Raw genomic sequence first — 17,986 nt, forward strand, 5'->3', positions numbered from 1 at the left:
GGAAGGAAGGAAGGAAGGAAGGAAGGAAGGAAGGAAGGAAGGAAGGAGGGAAGGAAGGGAAAAAGAAAAGAAAGAACTTATTTTGATTTGCTCTCTTCAAACACATATTTGCACCTTTTTCATTTTTTGCAGGAAAAAAAAAATTCTTTTCCATTATAATAAAATTGCATTGAACCTGCATAGTAAAAATACATGAAATAATGCAACATGCTAAATAAAGTAATAAGTTTAATTCTGTTTCTGCTGCCACTGGATTCTTGCTAACTGTCTCTCCTTTCGGCTTGACATCAATTAATGACTTCAACTCCAGACTCTGTCACAGTGCCCAGCACCCGTCTCTAATTAAAATGGACGCTGTGTGGCAGGAACAAAGCACACGCGATTTCTGCTCTGGTAACGTCTCTGCTCATTAGTATTTGTGTTTTTACAATACCTGGCTTTTAGTCCTGATTGCAGGAGAGAAACATGTAGAGAACATGTTTGTGACTGAACAGCATCTTTATTTATCCAGAGCAGGTACACGGAATCACCAGATAAAGTCTACAGTGCTGAATCCCTCAGCTACCTAGAAAATGGCCCTACTTCCAAAACAGAGGGATTTGACACAGAGACTCAGCCATGGGAGGGCAGGGTTTGCACCCAGGACCTAATGCATGCTCAGTGAGTGCTCTATGACAGGACTAAATCGCTGGTTAAGGTTGAGGTTTTTCTTTTTCTCTCCAGAGAGTATTTTATTACGTTGTCCAGGCTGTCCTTGAACTCTCAGCAAGCTTGGAACTTGTGACCCATTTGCCTTGGTCTTCTGGATTGATGGGTTAAATGCCTGAACTACCAAGCCTGCCTGCATGGTACAATGAAAAAGAAAAAAAGACTTTAAGAAGCCTAAACAGGCCTTCTAGTAATTATATAATCGGTTAATTCTTTTGGTGCTGGGAATTCAAAGTAAGATTTTATTCATGCTAAGCACATACTCAACCACTGAGCTATACTCTCAATCTCTAGAACTTCGGATTTTCTCACCTCCAACTCATGACAGAGCTCTGGGGTTGGAAGCCCGGCTCTGTGTACCAGGTGGGCTCTGTCACCTGAGCACATAGCCAACCCCTTTTCTGGGAGGACAGGAAAGGGGGCCGTGAGCTATTCATTTCCTTAGCCTCCCGCTAGAATTATGTGTGTGAGCCACCGTGTCCAGCAACCTTTAATAATTTTATTTTTGTGGTGGGATTGCAGTTCGGGGGGAGATGGCTTGCTCAGCATGCGGAAGGCACAGAGTTTTATCCATCGCGCCACACCCACGTAAACACCTGGTTAATGTTTACAGAAGTGTATTATATAAGATCAGCCCAACACGAAACAATTGGAAACAGTTTGGTCGCTTTATGCTGTGTAGCTGCCGGCTTTCTTGAAGACAGAATGGATGACCTTAGGATCAAATGGCTCTTCCGTGAGAATCATCTGCTCCAGCATGCTGCTCCAGAAGTCTCGCTCTAGAGACACAGTTCTTATATTTTCTCTCTCTGGAAACAATTCTGCTGAAATTCACGAGAGCAAGCCTACACTCAGGGAAAGATTAAACTTAAGCGCTGGCTTGGCTGTTGTGTGGGCAACAGGACACGAGGACGTGGGGTTAAATGACGGTCCAGGCTCGGGAGAACTGAGCTCATGTCCACCACCAGAACAGACCAGTGTTTTAGGGATGACGTGTAAACATCATAGATGGTTTTCTTCCCATTTTCCAATATTTGCTTCTTATGTAATGGGCTTCACGAAAGTGTGCAGGCAAGAAGATATTTTGGTTTGGGAGACATGTCATGGCTCATTAATGAAGAAATTTCAGATTTTATACTTTATGTACAATCAACCAAAAACTCTGGAACTCAAATAGCTCCAGTGTAAAATAATGTTACAGAAGGAATGTTGCGCTAGCCCACAGAGAGTGGGTGAGGCTCTGGGGAGGAGGCCTTTTCTGGTTATTTTATCTACTACAATCCCATTTTCCCAAGGAAGTTACAGCATCCCTTCTCAAAGCAGCCTGTTCACGTCAAACTCAGCATGAAGGGAAAACAGACAAGAGAGGACCTGGCACCCATGACGAGCACCGAACACGCAGTGGGACTCGGCACCCACCACAAGCCTCAAAGCATGATAGCGTCCGAGAAGCACTGAGGACGCCCTAGCACCATCATAAGCATCAAATAATCTATGTGCTGCCATCAGCGCCAGCTTGTTACCCATGCTGTGATACAATCTAAGATTCGTATAAAACACACTTTTTAAAAGTATTAAGCCACGAAGAGCCATGATTTGCTCAAATTCCAAGTGCAATTGGTTTTTTATAGGCCAGTCACTTTTTGCTTCAATGCAAAAGGTTTTTGTTCTAAGCCCATGTGCAAGGTAAGTTTACGATGAGCAACTGAGTTCCCAGAGCACTGCAGACAGAGTAAAAGCTGAACTGAGACATGAACTGTGCTTTGGGCAAATTACTAGCATAAATGAAGCTATGAGGTGAAATTCATTATTTAGTTGGACACATTTGACTACGTGTTACGAAAGTATCTTAGAAACGTCAGTAAAATTCTTTAGGGAAGGGCAGAGGCAACCCAGCTGCACAGCGAGTATCTAGAGTGTGAAAGTCTTTGCAACCTTGGCCAATTTCAGCACACGGAAGCAGAGTGTGTCTTTATCACTCTCTAAGGAGCCAAGTCTGCTCTCAGTAACGTGCAGACCCTAACCTGCTATGTTCTTTGTTTAGAAAAAAGAAACTTTTGGAGTGTGAAAGTGATGGGCCTATTAGGGAAGAGGCGGCAGGTGAAGGATGCCGTCGCCTGCGAGGATCGGGAGGCCGCTGGCCACAGTGCAGCACAGGCGAGAACCTCCTATCTGCACGACTAACACTACAGGAAAATCGGGAGCGGAGGTTAGCCCAAGGGTAGAATTTCTAGCATGCGGGATCCCTGGGCACCTTTCCTAGAACAAAGATCAATAGACAGATAATAAATAAAGACAAATGTTGAGGGAAACTCATACTTGTGTCATGTGTTCAAACCCCGTGTTTTTATCCACAACCTAGAAAGCCAGCGAACGGAGTAACTGCTCCATTGAAAACAAAGACAAATGAAAATCAAAATTCCCCAGAGAAAGATGAATGAAGAACATCCGCAAGCTAATTTGTATAAAGGAAGCTGTTGAGCTGGGGCGCAGCTCGGAGGGAGGGAGCTTGCTTGACGTGTGAGAGATTCCAGGTCCATCCCCCACTGCACAACCAACCCAGAAGCATCCTCAGCCTGCAGAGGGACACTATTTTAGTTTTCCTACTTATTCCTTAGTACAAGACACCCCGACTTCAGAAACGTAAACACATACCTGTGCTCAAGGGTGCTAGATAAGCTAACAGACAAAAGGAAACGCACTCGAACCCCAGATTTTGAAAGGCAAATTCTTTATGAGCACAGTGCATCTGGCTGTTCAGGAAATGTGAGGTAGAGGACGGAAGGGAGCGCCTACAATCTCGGGACTGGGGAGGGGGAGACGGGAGGCTTCGTGGGCCTTGCTGGTCAGCTCTAGGTACAGTGAAGAAGCCTTTTCTCAAAAACCCAAGAGGAAGACACCGGATCCCACAGCCCCATGGACACATATAGATGCACATACTTCACACACACTCAGTAAATAAGTTCGGTGTTAATGGACACCCAGCCACTATGCAAAAAGTCTTAATTAAAACCATTAAAATTCACTTAGGTCCAAATGAAAATAAAGGTTTCTGCTTTTTCTTTTTAAAAGTCTTCCTTTGTGTTACATTCATTCAAAATCATCACACAGGCATTACAGTTACGTGCAAACTATTTCCACTTGAGAGAAAAGCAGTAGATAGGCAGCCAAGAGTGAGGGAGGGCTTCTGCCAGGGAGCAGGGGCTGGGACCCTGAGGCCTACCTCTCCTGCTCCTCCTTCATCCGCACCCTGTCCTCTTCTGAGGTGAAGGAATCCTGGATCTTTATTCGACCCGTTTTCTCCATCTTGTCGTCTTTCCGATGTTTGCCAAACCTATTGGTAATGAAAAATTCTACCTTGTCAATGCATACACAGCAAGACATCCTTCCTCGGACACACAAATGCCTAAGTTAGAGATGAGCTTCCTCATGACGCAGCCCAGACGTCTTCTGAGTGCATCATCTCCAATTAAAGAATACTATTAAACTTCAATTAGAATACTTCAGGCAAAACCTTTTCAGGAGGACCACTCCCCACCCCTCAGTACCCATATTTTTATGTTGTTTGGTAAAACAACATGAAATGAGCCAGGCGAGCCAGTTGATTTTTCTGAGGGGCTGAGGAGCACCCCAGTTGGTGGGATTTTTGCACAGCGTTCACAAAACCCTGGGTTCCAGCTCTATCACCCCCCCCGAAAGGGACAAGAGGACCAGAAGAGTTCAAAGTCACCCTTATCTACAGAGCGAGTCTAAGGTCAGCCTGAACTGTAAGAGATGCTACCTCAAAAACAGCAAAAGAAAGATTTGCAGTTGATCCCATGAAACAAGCAAATAATAAATGTGCAGAATGACAGGCTGAACACTTCAGATACCAGAAGGAAAAGAAAATCTTCACAGAGGGAGCTCCTCATAGGACTAAAGACTGACAATCCAAAATCATCTAGTTAATGACCTTTCTGTAAGCAATGATTCTTCTTTATTTTCACGGGGTAGGCTTATTGGGAACATTCATCATAGTTTAAAACCTGACAAACGTTTGCAAGGTTTAAAGCAAAGAGAATAATTTCTGCTGCTAGATTGGAGCTGATTAAACTCAAAGCTTTTGGGGCATCTTCACCGAAAACACTCTCCTCAGGCCGGCGAGCAACTGCAGGAGGATGCCTTTGACTTAGAAATCCGCACCTGATCTAAAACCAAATGCAAGGAAGGCACCTGTGACTTGGCCTATGCACGGCTGCAGATGGATGCCAAGCCCAGGGCTCTTTAAGAAAATGCCATGCTGGTGTATGCTGGCATCCAAAACGCCACAGACGCTTCCAGCTTCATGTGGACTCTTTCTCCTGCTGTTATTTTCCCCCATAAAAGCCCACGTGCCCTGCGACGCTTGTCTTCCATGGTCTCCCGTCAGATTCGCGCCTGAGGACTGTCAAGTCACCAGCTGTCTCAGTGAAGAAATCGCAGGCACACAGTCGCACAAAGAAATGATCATTAATGAAAATGGGGGGGGGGGCTGAGTCCTTTCGTCTGAGGAGGTGACTCAGGACAGAAAGAGGTAAAATTGGGGGCAGGAAAGCTCCTCATCCCAGTGTGGGTGAAGCCTCTAGGCACTGGAGAATCAAGAACTGAACACAAACAACTTTCTCCCTTTCCAGCTACAAACCTGTGATTCTCCAGGAATCTCACCCAAAACCCCCTTTTACGGTGAAGGCTTAGTCTGCAGCCCTTGTACAATCCTGTCAGATTGCAGCTGCTGCCCAGGCACCTCGGGAGCCACTGACAATCTCAGCTACAAGAACAGAGGGTCCCTTAGAGTCTCCAACAGCCCTGTTCACAGTGACCACTGCGGTACTTGAAGGGCTCTGCCCCTGCAGGCCGTCCTACCCGCATTTGGGTATCTTACTCCTTCCCGAGAAACTCTTAGTTCTCTTGACCCGCCATGCTTAAGATCCTTCTTAAAGTACCCTTAGTGAACTGTGACTCTTGAGGAGTCTATACCCACGCTCTTGAGTGTGCCATATTCTTCCCCTAATCACCCTTCCGCTTTTTAAATAAACTCCAACAGGGTTTCATACTGGCTTGTCCTGAAATTCCTTTCTGACCAAAACCAAGGACCTGGTTTTACCCAGATTGGAGCTTTTCAGCTGGTGGTGAGAAGGCAGGCCTGTGGCTTCCACTCAATGCTGCCGGCTAGGCGAAGAACCAGGAGTGAGGTTTACAGTGACAATCCCACATCAGAGAGAAGAGCGAAGGCGTACTCGTACAGTTGACAGGTAAGAGAAAAAGGCTTCAATTCAGTGGTTCTTAGTGGCATGGGTCATTTCTTATTAGGATAAATCTCATGTAAGCCCCTGGCCACACATGAATTATCCAGTGCAGAGCATAGGCAGTAATTAAGATACACTGTGTTTGCCAAGAGGTTTATGAACCAGGAGGCCATCACCACAATAGTGTGACAGAAAAAGTTTACATATTGCCATCAACGCTCATTTAAAACTATATATTCTAATGTGAGAAAATACTCAAAATTGGCTACCAGTTATTCCTATAAAGCATATCTGATCTTGACATTTGATCTTATTTAGAAACTAGATAGTAACCATACCTGGAAAATGAAGGGCAGGAGAAAAAAGGATCAATGAACAACAGTAAGTCCAGAATCTGCCCACTTTTCATAGGGGAGAAGACACGTACTGGGCCTTTAAAACTAATTTATAAAATACTAAATATATAAAAAATAAAAATACACAAAATAAAACTTATATACACACACAAATGTATAAAACACAGATATTTATGTCTATATAAAAGCACACACATATATGTAAAGCCTGGGAGTTAAGCATTATAAGGTTAATGAATGAAAGAATAAAGCAGCAAATATAGCAACGTGCACCTCAGGAAACATCAGCCCTTCATCATTATTGAGTATCTCCTTGTCCGGGACTGGTGCACCTGCACACGCATGCCCTGTCATGGAGCCTCCATTCCAGCCTGTGTTTAGCTGGAACAGCAGGATGAGACGGACAAGGAGCACACAGTGTGTAAAGAAGAGTGACAGGGAGAGCCAGAGAGTCTCTGTTAGAGGATTAAAGATGGCTTTCTGGAGGGGAGGGCACTGAACACAGATCATCCAGACGTGCGGGAGCCAGGCGCACTGAGGAGCCAGCACAGGCTGAAGCTGGGACTCAAGCTGGTCACGCACTTCCCCGCTGTGCCCTGGCACGTCCCTAGAACCCCACAAACTCGGCATGGTGGCACAACCTCAGCACTCAGGAGGTACTGGCAGGAGGATCTGCGGTTCAAGCTCATCCTTCAGAAACTCTTGTCTCAGTATAAAATAAAACATGATGTAAGAGCTAGCACAAGCGCCCTGAGGCGAGGTACAATGATTGTCTTTGAGGAAGCACATAGGCCACAAATCCAAGAGTGACACTGGCTGGCAGCTGGCAATAACAGTTACACTGTAAGAAGCCGAGTCCTGGAGGGAAACTGTGCTGGGGTGCAGAGAGGGGTGGAGAAGGCAGTACACAGAAATGCTAGGGTCTGCAGACGGGGAGGCTCCAGGCAGCGTAGAGAATCATTGTCGCCTCCTAAGTCTGGTCCATCCCCTGGAAGACAGACAACTGTCCACCCAGTGACACACAGGCAGGGAGGGAGACTGTCTGGTAGCTGAGGAGTGAGAGAATCACAGCCAAGACCCAGCAGACAGCCCGAGGCTAGACAACCTGAAAACTGTGCAACTAGGCAGCAGCTGGACAGATGAAAGGAACTTCCAGAAAAGTCTACGCCCAGGGGCTGTGGAGGAGATGCCTTAGTCAGTAAGTACTTGTCTATCAGAAATGAAGAACTGAGTTCAAGTCCTAATACCCACATACAATGGCGAGATAATGGAGGCTATGCTGTGATCCCAGTGCTGGAGGGGAAGCCTAGCCTTATTGCTGGACCTCAGGCCTCAAGGACAGGCCACCCTAAAAAACAAGTAGTTGGTGACTCCCCTGCCTGAGGCTGGCCTTTGACCATCACACACACACACACACACACACACACACACACACACACAGTTCACATAAACATTAACATTGTGTGTCCTTAGGTAGCTATGGAGGTGATTACAGCCATTTAGTTTTTCGTTTGTAAATGTCCCTCAGATGACACGCTGTTGCCATGGCGATTCAGGTTATTCTGAGAGGATAATGTACGCCTGTGCACTGGGTAATCCTCTTGGGGAAAACTGAGATTTATCGTTTATGTTTTTAAGCCAGGCCTTGTGCATGCTATACGGATACTCTGCCAGTGAAATAACATCTTAGAAAAACTCAGTTGTGTGTACATTCCTGTTCATAATCCAGGTATGAATGCCTGAGAATGTCCACGTTGCAGGGTCTCACTGATCTCAGCTCCACAGTGCAAGCCAGGCCACCTGAGAGTGGCTATGGCAGAGAGGTAGGCTAAAGCAGGTATCTGGTCAGGCACAGGAAAGCTCAAAGCAAGCAAGACAACCCCAAGTGGGTGCACTAAAGGCTGTTTCTATGTGGCAAGAACCATCACTAACAATTAATGCCTATTAAGTTCTCCCTGATGTTAAATAATGGCCCTCCGGTGTTCAGGAAAGCCGTGTAAGCACTGCTGAAGTCACTTGCCATTTAAACAGTGATGGTTCTAAAGCTACTAAGACGAGGCGTCTTCAAAAGAAACACATCGATGAGAAGGGAGTGTTCTTCTCTACATAACGAAAAAAATGGCCGTTGGTTGTGACTTTCCCCAAAACAGAGTTTTAAAACACGATACAATAAAAAAAAAAAAAAAATTATTAAAAACCTGCTGCCATAAAAAAAAAAAAAACAAAAAAAAACCAACCCTGCTAATTACGAGGGCCCTGTGACTGAGGAGTTTTTCCCCATGATGTATATGGCACTATTTACCTCATGAAATGTGTGGGTTAGAATACATGACACTGTGCGGCTGTGGAAGAGGCCTTAACTGGTCATCTACTAGTTTGGCACCAGAACCTCCAACCTAGCACCACTGTGAGGCGGGGGTCCTGAATCTGGCTCACCATTTCCAGACCCTTGAGCTAGCATGACTCATCACTTCCTCTGAGAATTCACTTCTTTCTGGAACCTTCATTTGTTTTTGGCATCTGCCAGCCATGCATGCTGTCCTTGGCCACTGCTGTCAGTGATGACGCTGTCTTCTGCCCCGAAGACCCTTCAGGTAGATCAGCCGCCCAGCAGGCCAGGAGAAGTCGGCAAACATCAAAATCCAGTGCCATGCTTGCTCTGTGTGACGCTGAGCACAGGCTTATCCCGTCAAAGCTAAATACCACCTTCCTCTCTCCTCGCTCTGGAGCTGCTGAGCCCTCTCTGCTCTAGAAAGCCACTGCCAGTCGATTCCCGTGCTGTTAAAGCTCCTTTCTACGTTCTAGAAGCATCGGCATCCTTTGACTACTTGGGCTTTGAATGTGGCAGCTGCCTCCCAGTACTGTCACCATGGAGCATGCACTACAATAAATCCTTCCTTCCTTCCTCCTTCCTTCCTTCTTTCCTTCCTTCCTCCTTCCTCCCTTCCTTCCCCCTCCCTTCCTTCCTCCCTTCCTTCCTCCCTCCCTTCCTTTCCCTCCTTCCTTTTTTTCCTTCCTTCCTTCCTTCCTTTCCTTCCTTCAACTGCCTTTGCCACGGGCTTTGTCATGGTCTCAAGAAAAGGAACTGATATGCCCTGGTAGTCTTTTTTTTTTTTTTTAAACTTTTATTAATTACAGCTCTGGTAGTCTTGAACACGATCGTAAACTTATTTTTCTTTAAAATCCTAACCACTCTAGATTTTATAAGAAAAAACTCCAGCCATGCATCTTCGCAGAATGTGTTTTTGCATTCTTATCCACTGCAGACAGATGTGGTTTCTGGAAATACAAAGATTCGCCTCCCAGCGCAGTCATCACTTGAAAAAGAAACTGAGGCTCAGGAGCCCCTGGGAGCTGTCTGAAGTCCCACTGCAGGCTGGGAATAGATCAGCTCAGGCTGGTTTAGGATACACCTCGGTGGGTCTGACCTTGGTCACTCCCAAGAGAAAATAAAATTCCACATCTGTTCGAAGCTCACTCCGTGCACTTCCCACGTAAGACACACAACTGGCTCCCGATGATGCTCTTTGAGTGTGCAATTACATCTAACCGGAATTTACTGCGTTCTTCTTTTGTACTTTATCTGATGGTTCCCCCATCAACTTGTGGGAGCACAGTTGTTCCCACAGGAGCGCCTGGAGCATGGAGCCCAGGGGAATCTGCTCACGGCAAGAGAGCAGTAACGCCCACTGCCCTCTCAACCCAACCCAAACACCCAGGGCTTGAAGAACCAGGCAGCCTCCATGCTGCTATGTACAGAGCGGACAACCGATTTCTTCCCTGTCCAAATATAGAAGAAAAGGTTAGGAAGACACGTCCCCAGGTAGGTCACTTCCCATGCAAGCTCGGCACACTCACTCCCTGGTCAGCAACTGTAGTCTGGACACAGTCAGGAACAGCTGCGGGGTTCTAGCCAGCCATTCCAAACTGGCAAGCCCCAATCCTGGGGAGAGACCTCGTCTCAGAAAACAGAAAATGATCAAGGTGGATGTCTGATGTCCACACACATGTACCTTTACGCACATAGGCAAACACTAACATACATAAAACACCTCCACTCATTAGCATTGCATGCGCGTCGTGTGTGATAGCCCTGTAGAACTCTGTAGTGTTGGCAGCTTTGTGACCTGTGGCCCAGGGCCCCTAAAATAACTGCTCTATGAAGACACTGAAGAGAGTCACAGGAACCGAGCACAGCCACTCAGAGGCATCGCCGCCACTTCTATTTTCAGTGGCTGAATGCTAAAAGTTCAGTCTGGCATATGCAAATAGTGCCAAGGGCTTGTCAGAGACCAGCCAGGACCGAGAGGGAACAAGTTCAAGGACTGAGGATGCTCAGCTTCCATCTATGCTTCCAGTAACTCACACTGCTTTACCGGAGGAGTGGACAGGGTCACTTATGACCTGTCCTTCTTATCGTGATTGTGCAGTTTTGTGACATTTTGAGAAATCACTCCTATGAAAGTGGCTGATTTGCTCAGCAGTGGATTGTGGAAATGATGGGGAAATCAAGGAAGAGGGGACTGATTATGGAAAGCAGAGCACTCCTATTTGGAGGTAAAAAGGCACCCATAATCAACAGTGATGAGCAGGGAGGCTGAGAGCAAGGGCACAGACAGGTTGACAGTGCTTTTGTAAGGTGGGTGTGGCTCCCAGGGATGGAGTGTGGTGGGGGTGCTCCCTACAAGTAAATTCGCACTCTCTCGAGCCATTACTTTTGATTGTGTACAGTTCTCATCAGCACTAGTCTGATTGGTTTAATAAACTGAATGTGTGCTGCTTGGCATGCGGGGAAAAGTGACTTTCTTTAAAAGGAAAAACAGCTTCTCTGTAACCAACCTATAGCAGCCTCAGACGCACAACATGTCCTTGATGGAAACGCTGTGTGAGTGCACACCATTCTGCCGCCCAGCGCCTCTGTCAGCTGATCAAGGATGCACTGATATGCCCAGGAGCCTGATGCTTCAAATGCTCAGACAGACATGGGGCGAGGAAACGGTAAAGCTACAACAGAAAATCTGAAGATAACACGGTGGACGGGAGAAAAGTCAGCATAGCATCAATTTTGACCCAAGAATAACAGGTCTTGAGAAAACACACACACACACCATAAAAGCTGGGGTGCAGACATAGAGGTGTAAGCTGGGATAAGGCACAAAAGGAACCTTCCAGACAGGAGACCTTTGTATCGAGAACTCAGGCATCCGAGGTGAGCTGTATCTCGGCTCTGATGAGCTTCATGTTGATCACAGGACTGGAGCCCGGTCCTCAGCTCACAGGACACGAGACTCGGTCTCCAGGACTCACACAAAAAGAGGTCAGCTCGTAACTGCTGCTCCACCCCTGGTGTTTATAAGGCTTGTTACACCGTAGTCTTTTAATATGTCACACCCATTCCAGTAATCAAGCCACCAGGACCCCGTAACCCCTGCATCTAAATGCAAATGATGTGCAAATTATCCTTGCTTTCTCCTCAAAGTACAGCAACTTCATGATAATGTGCACACATACACACACTTCCCCATATACTTAAACATAGGAAAACAAAGCAGGATTTTGATTTTGCAACACCACCAGCTAAGTCCATTTGGAGTGGTTCTGAGGTGCCTTCTCTCCTGGCTCCTCCTTTGGTTCTTCTGCACTGCCATGTCCTAATTCTTGCTCTGTTCATTTCAATGCATTATTGTTTCATAATACAATACCACAAATTGCAAATTACATTTGGCTCAAGGAGTGATTATGAAAAACTACGATCACGGCTGCCTTTGCTCACATCACGCCGATAATAATGAGTGCCTGATTGAGTTCGAAGCAGCCGAGTGATGAGAAGGGTCAATTTGAGTGTTTCTATTAAGCTTCTTTTGTCAAACCCAACACTTTGCCAGGTCAGAGGCAAATAATCACACCCGGCATCCGGTTTCCATGGTTACCCCACAGGCTCAGAAGAGTGTGGCTCTACTGCCCCAGGCAGACCCACCCACCCCCAAGAGAAATGGCACATTGTTTTGGGGGTCTCTTTCCCACTCCCCTGACCAACAATTCAAAGAGAGGTTTTTCCGTCTGGTCCTGGGGGTTTTGTTAGGCTTCGGCTTTTGGGGGATAGCATTTCCCCATGTGGGATAACTCCATTTCAGCTATGTGTATACACATACGCACATCTTAAATGTATTTTTAAGCAAACTTTGAAAGTGCAGTTTCCTTACGGATTTTTAGGTTAATCATCTCCCCTCACATCCCTCCTCCCAGTTAAAGTTCCCTCCACACCCCTGCTACAGTGCCCTTGACTGTCTTCAGACCTTGAAGGCAAGACTCTAGTGTTGAAGACATCATACACGTTGGTCACAGGGTTAGAGGATGGAGCCGGATCTAACCTGACTTCCTCCTCAAGAACTAGTGCTCATAGCATGTACAGGTGCACTCTCTTGCACACACACATTGAAGACAGTGAACCTCGTTCTAACGGAACAGAATATGCCAATAACTGAACTTGGTACCACAGTTGAAAAGACTGACAGTACCAAAAGCTCGCAATATGGAAATGCTCGCTGCTGAGGTAGACATATTCACAACCTCAACTAAACTCACACTTTGAGGTAGAATCTACGCCTTACCCACTGGTTCACAGGGGTCAGTCACAGCTGCTGGAATGTCCTCCGCCACCCTGCATGCTTACCAATGCCAACAAATGCCACATAGAAAAATAATAGGGGTTGTTATAAAGTTTCAAAAAAGAAAAAAACCCAAAAACCTAAGTCTTGGACTTCTGGGTTCATCTTTTGAACTCAGAAAATAGAAATTTCCCTAAAGATCCCATTATCTTCAAAGCTTGGCATCAGTCAGCACTTTTTTCTGTTGATGACAGGAAACAATTTCTGTTGATTCACACTTCCTGCAGAATGTCCCCTGCACAGTAAATTAGGAAGCGTGGACGATCACAGTTTATCTCGAGGTCGATTCGCATAGTCAGATCAGACTGGAAAGGGCTCAGGCTTTGAAGGCCGACACTGCTCAGAGAGAAGCCAGGGGACCCAGCAGGGACACAGAGCATCCCAAACTATGCATGTGCTTGTAGGCCACCCTTGCAGTGCCCTAGGATGCTGGGCAGTTAGCATCAACGGTCCTTTGGGGGGTAAAGGTCAAAAATTGACCGGTGTCCTTTGAATCTTCTTATAGTTTATAAATGGTGTCACAGCCTTGACCTTGTTTGTCTTACACAGCTCTGGAAGACAGCCCACTTTATTAAAGCACAAGGGGTCTAGTTTTGTTTGTTTCTTGACACATGGTTTCAGACAGTTTGTACAAGTACTGACAGCTGCTGTCCCTGGAAGATAAAATCTCCTCTGCAGGAGCAGGGCATCACTGAGCATGACTTAGCTTGCTGGAACAAGAACAATGTGCCGCTTCAGGGAGACTCTAGCCAGCACAGAAAATACTGCAACCCTGTGATTAAGAGCTTGTGTGTCACATGGGAGAATCAGGGGTTACTCCGGTGACACACACTCTTCAGTCGGTTGGCTCCGTGGGCAGAGTGATTGCCCACCATGCAGGAACCCCTGGCTTCCATACCAGCCTTGTTTAAACTGGGTGTGCTGGCCCACATCTGCAGTCTCAGCACTTGAAAGTAGAGAGCGAAGTTCAAGGTTATCCCTGGCTACATGGCAGGGCTAAGGCTAGACTACACAGTTCCCTCTCTCAAAGAGGGGGAGGCAAAGCAAATATAAAAAGCAATGTAAAGGTTGAGGCGCACTGCTAATCGAAACGATAACTCTTACTCAATACACACCGTTTCTCCTGAGAAACAGCTGCTTCCCCTTGCAGGAGCCACTTCCTTCCTGGAAAACCACCAGCATCTCCCGAGTCAGCACATAAGGTGCTCTGCCATTTGTGGTCTAGGTAAACCAAAATGGCACAAAATTGGTCTTTGTGCCATCAGGGAGTGAGTAGTGGTATATGGCAGCCCAGCATCACAACAGCTTAGATTTTGAGTCCTTGAGGCCGCTAGTCCTTAAAAACAGGACTAGAGAGGAAGTGCCCACAGCAGGGTCCAACAGAGTTCTGTGAACTGGCAGCCCGGTACTCAGCATCTCCTTCCTTCCAGCAGAGTGTGCATCTGGTTGGGTGAGGAATAAGTTCCATGCAGACAGAGCCACACTTCTGTGGCACAGGACTGTCACCAAGCCGAACTGCCACCATCCTGAGAAGCCCAGTGATGTCCCCTCACCAAAGATGATCCTGTCTACTCACATGGAAAGAGGCTGGAAAGGGCCTCAGGACTCCTGGGCACCCAGCACCTCGCCTGATCTGCCGCACACAATTCTGCCCCAATTTCACAGGTCCTCAGGGTCTCAGGGAAGAGCCAGGGGACAGGCTGTCTATCCAGTTACAGAAAAGCCGCCACGGCTTCCAGAGGGTCCTTTTGGGGAGCAGGGGTCACTGGTACTCATGGGAATAACCCCAATGAACTCACTGGGGCTCCAGGGTGAACTTCAGTGTTATCGGACCTTGGTTTATTGTTCTGACCTTGGGAGAAGGGAGGATGTTTATGTCTCCTCCATGAAAAGAATTTTAGCAGTGATTTTCCAGAGAATACGAACATGAGGCAGACAGCGGTCAGCAGAAGCATGGACTGTAGGAATGGAAGATGGCTCAGCAGCTGTGTTCTCGCTACGGAGGCATGAAGTTTGGATCCCCGAGGCCTGTGCACATACCTGCCGTGCATACCTGCAAACCCAGAACTTGGGGACAGTCGGGTCATTTTAGCTAAATCTGAGCACTCAGACACAAAAGGTATTCTATCCCAAATAATAAAAGAACTGAAGAAAACACCTGATGTCAGCTGCAGGGTTCCACAACAAATGTACCCTCCCCTCCCCCACCCCACTTCCACACATAAAACAACAGCATCTTAACACAATCATGGTAATATGTATTAGGGATGGCTGAATTAAAAGGGGTTAGGCAGGCTAGTTCAAACCCAGTTATTTGAATCTATGCGAGCCACAGACTGTCCTGAAGACAGGCTTGTGTCTCACAGGAGCTGCTCTGCTCCGAGGGGAAAAGCCCCTCTCTTCACCCCCCACCCCCGGGGCACACTACCTTGCCGGGTCTCCCCTATAGCTCTTGGCAAGGAATTTCTCCGTAAGTAGCCAACGCTGCTACAGCCTGACAAAGGCTTTTAGTGTGAGACTTAGAAAAGCTTTTCATTCTCTCCTCCTTCTTGCGGATAGAGTTGGGTTTCTCTAGTTGTTGAGGTCACACACCCCATCCTTCTAGGATCCAACTCTGCTTTCTCCAGTTATCTATCCACGGTTACTTGTGCTACTTGGAAATGAAACAGAAATGCTGCTTGCACAAGCATTACTTCTTACAGAATGTGCACTTTCAGAACGTGGGAATGGAGAGGTGCTGGCTGAGGACTCACTGCTCTTTTGGAAGACCAGAGTACAGTTCTCACCAGATCACAGCCACTTGTAATTCCAGATACCCTCTTCTCTCCTGGCACGCAAACTCCCCCCATCCACACTCATGAATAGAAATCTAAAAATTTTTAAATCTAAAATAATCAGAAAAGTTTCCTTTCAATAAAAATTATGGCTAGAAGAGTTTTGTTCTTCTAAATTACGGGGGTCTACATGGAAAGGAAGAGAATGGAACTCTAGGGATAAGTGAAGCAACAGTAGACAGTAGTACATTATAAAAAAGCTTCATCTGAATAAACTTACATAAGTGTTCTTGGATATAGCCCTGCTGATACAGGGCCTGCCTAGCATGCCCGAGGCCAACCACTTCGAAAGGGAAGGGAAGAGATAGGTAGAAAGGGATAGGGAATGGAGGGAATGGAGGGGGAGAAAGGAGGGAGGGAAGGAGGGAGAGAATAAAGGAATAAAGCTGGGACTTTGATGACGCCCACTGTTTTTTTGACTGAGTACCTTTCTCAGCGGGTAAATACGGGAAAAGTTAGAGGCAGGTACTGTTTTGACTTTCACAAGATCTCTGGGAAGGGCATATATGGATGACACTGGATAAAACAAAACCCAGTAAGCACGTGAGACCTCTCCCTGATCAGGTAGGATGCAAACCACAGGCAGCAAAATGTGCCATTAACTTGCTGCTCCTGTGAATTGTACATTCCTTAAAAACGAGCCCCCTCTCGGGATGGGGATTGAGCATTTTTCCAAAAGGCGAAGAGGAAGGACATCAGAAGAAGAAGAAAACAGGCAACAAGCTAGAAACCTGCCAGAGAGGGCCTCTAAAAAGGCTCTGCCCTTCAGACTATCAAAGCAGATGCTGAGACTTATGGCCAACTGTTGGGCAGAGTGCATGGAATCTTATGTAAGAAGTGGGAAATAGTAAGATCTGGAGAGGACAGGGTCTCCACAAGGAGAGCAACAGAACCAGAAATTTGAACACAGGGAACTTCCCAGAGACTCATACTCCAACCAAGTACCATGCATGGAGATAACCTAGAACCCCTGCACAGATGTAACCATGGCAGTTCGGTGTCCAAGTGGGTCACATAGTACTGGGAAGAGGGACTGCCTCTGGCATAAACTGATTGGCCTGCTCTTTGATCACCTCCCCCTGAGGGAGGAGCAGCCTTACCAGGCCACAGTAGAGGACAATGCAGCCACTTTTGATGAGAACTGATAGACTAAGATCTGAAGGAAGGAGAGGAGGACCTTCCCTATCAGTGGACTTGGAGAGGGGCATGCGTGAAAAAGGGGGTGGGACGGTGAGATCAGGAGGGGAGGAGGGAGGGACTTATGGGGGATACAAAGTGAATAAAGTATAATTAATAAAAATAAAAATAAAAAAATAAAAAAGAGCCCCCTCACATCCTGAATCCTATAATCTGGCTACTGCAGCTATTCCTGGGATGACTGCTTATGAGATCCTGCCTCAAAAACAAACAGAGTAAACAAATTAAGGATAACAGCAACAGCATGGCTGCAGAAAGCCTGACCAGAGACTGGTGTGCAAAGCTAAATGCCGAGGTGACATTTCGCCACACTCTGCTCTGAACTACTGCTGCACAGGCACCATGACCATCAAGGGGGAATGTGGACATGTCGTCCTTGTGTGTTACACACACAGCGGGCAACAAAGTTGAGCGTGTCTGTGACTAAGGAGGATGGTAGAAACACTAGCACCCCATGAAGCAATACACTCTATTCAGTTCTGAAGTCATTTTCTGAATCTAGATAGACTTACTTCATCTAGGCTAGATCCCTCAGCTCTGAGTTCCCATGACAGAGTCCACACCAGCCTTTCACAGAGCTGGTGGAGCCCACTCATCGTGAGGGCATCACGTGCCGCCAATTAGGGGTAGCCATGTTCTAAATGCTGAAGGTGTGAAACCTGTGGTTGCATCTCACAGTTATTAAAGTGATCATGGATGCTAGGCATAGGCTTGGGAAAAGAACCACATTCACTTGCTCCTCTGGAGAAATCATTATCGCCAGATGAGGGTGAAATGCTTAGCATCTTTCTTTTTTTTCTTTTCCTTTCTTTTTTTTTTGTTACAATTTATTCACTTTGTATCCCAGCTGTAGACCCCTCCCCTCATCTCCTTCCAGTCCCACCCTCCCTCCCTCTTCTCCCCTCTATGCCCCTCCCCTAGTCCACTGACAGAGGAAGACCTCCTCTCCTTCCATCTGA

The 17,986-nt window shown here is 46.7% G+C and overlaps 1 protein-coding gene across 8 annotated transcripts in view; it reads right to left on the bottom strand.

Moving 5' to 3' along the window:
• Pard3 (par-3 family cell polarity regulator) overlaps positions 1 to 17,986 on the bottom strand; it is a 416,186-nt gene that overhangs the window by 133,386 nt on the left and 264,814 nt on the right. For all 8 annotated transcript variants that reach the window (XM_055617584.1, XM_055617582.1, XM_055617583.1 and 5 more), the window contains one exon: positions 3,932 to 4,042. In XM_055617584.1, coding sequence (XP_055473559.1) covers positions 3,932 to 4,042 — 111 coding nt within the window. The remainder of the gene's footprint in view (positions 1 to 3,931; positions 4,043 to 17,986) is intronic.

This window comes from Psammomys obesus, unplaced genomic scaffold (genome assembly GCF_907164565.1).
Source record: "Psammomys obesus unplaced genomic scaffold, mPsaObe1.curated_primary_1811, whole genome shotgun sequence".
NCBI lineage: Eukaryota > Metazoa > Chordata > Mammalia > Rodentia > Muridae > Psammomys > Psammomys obesus.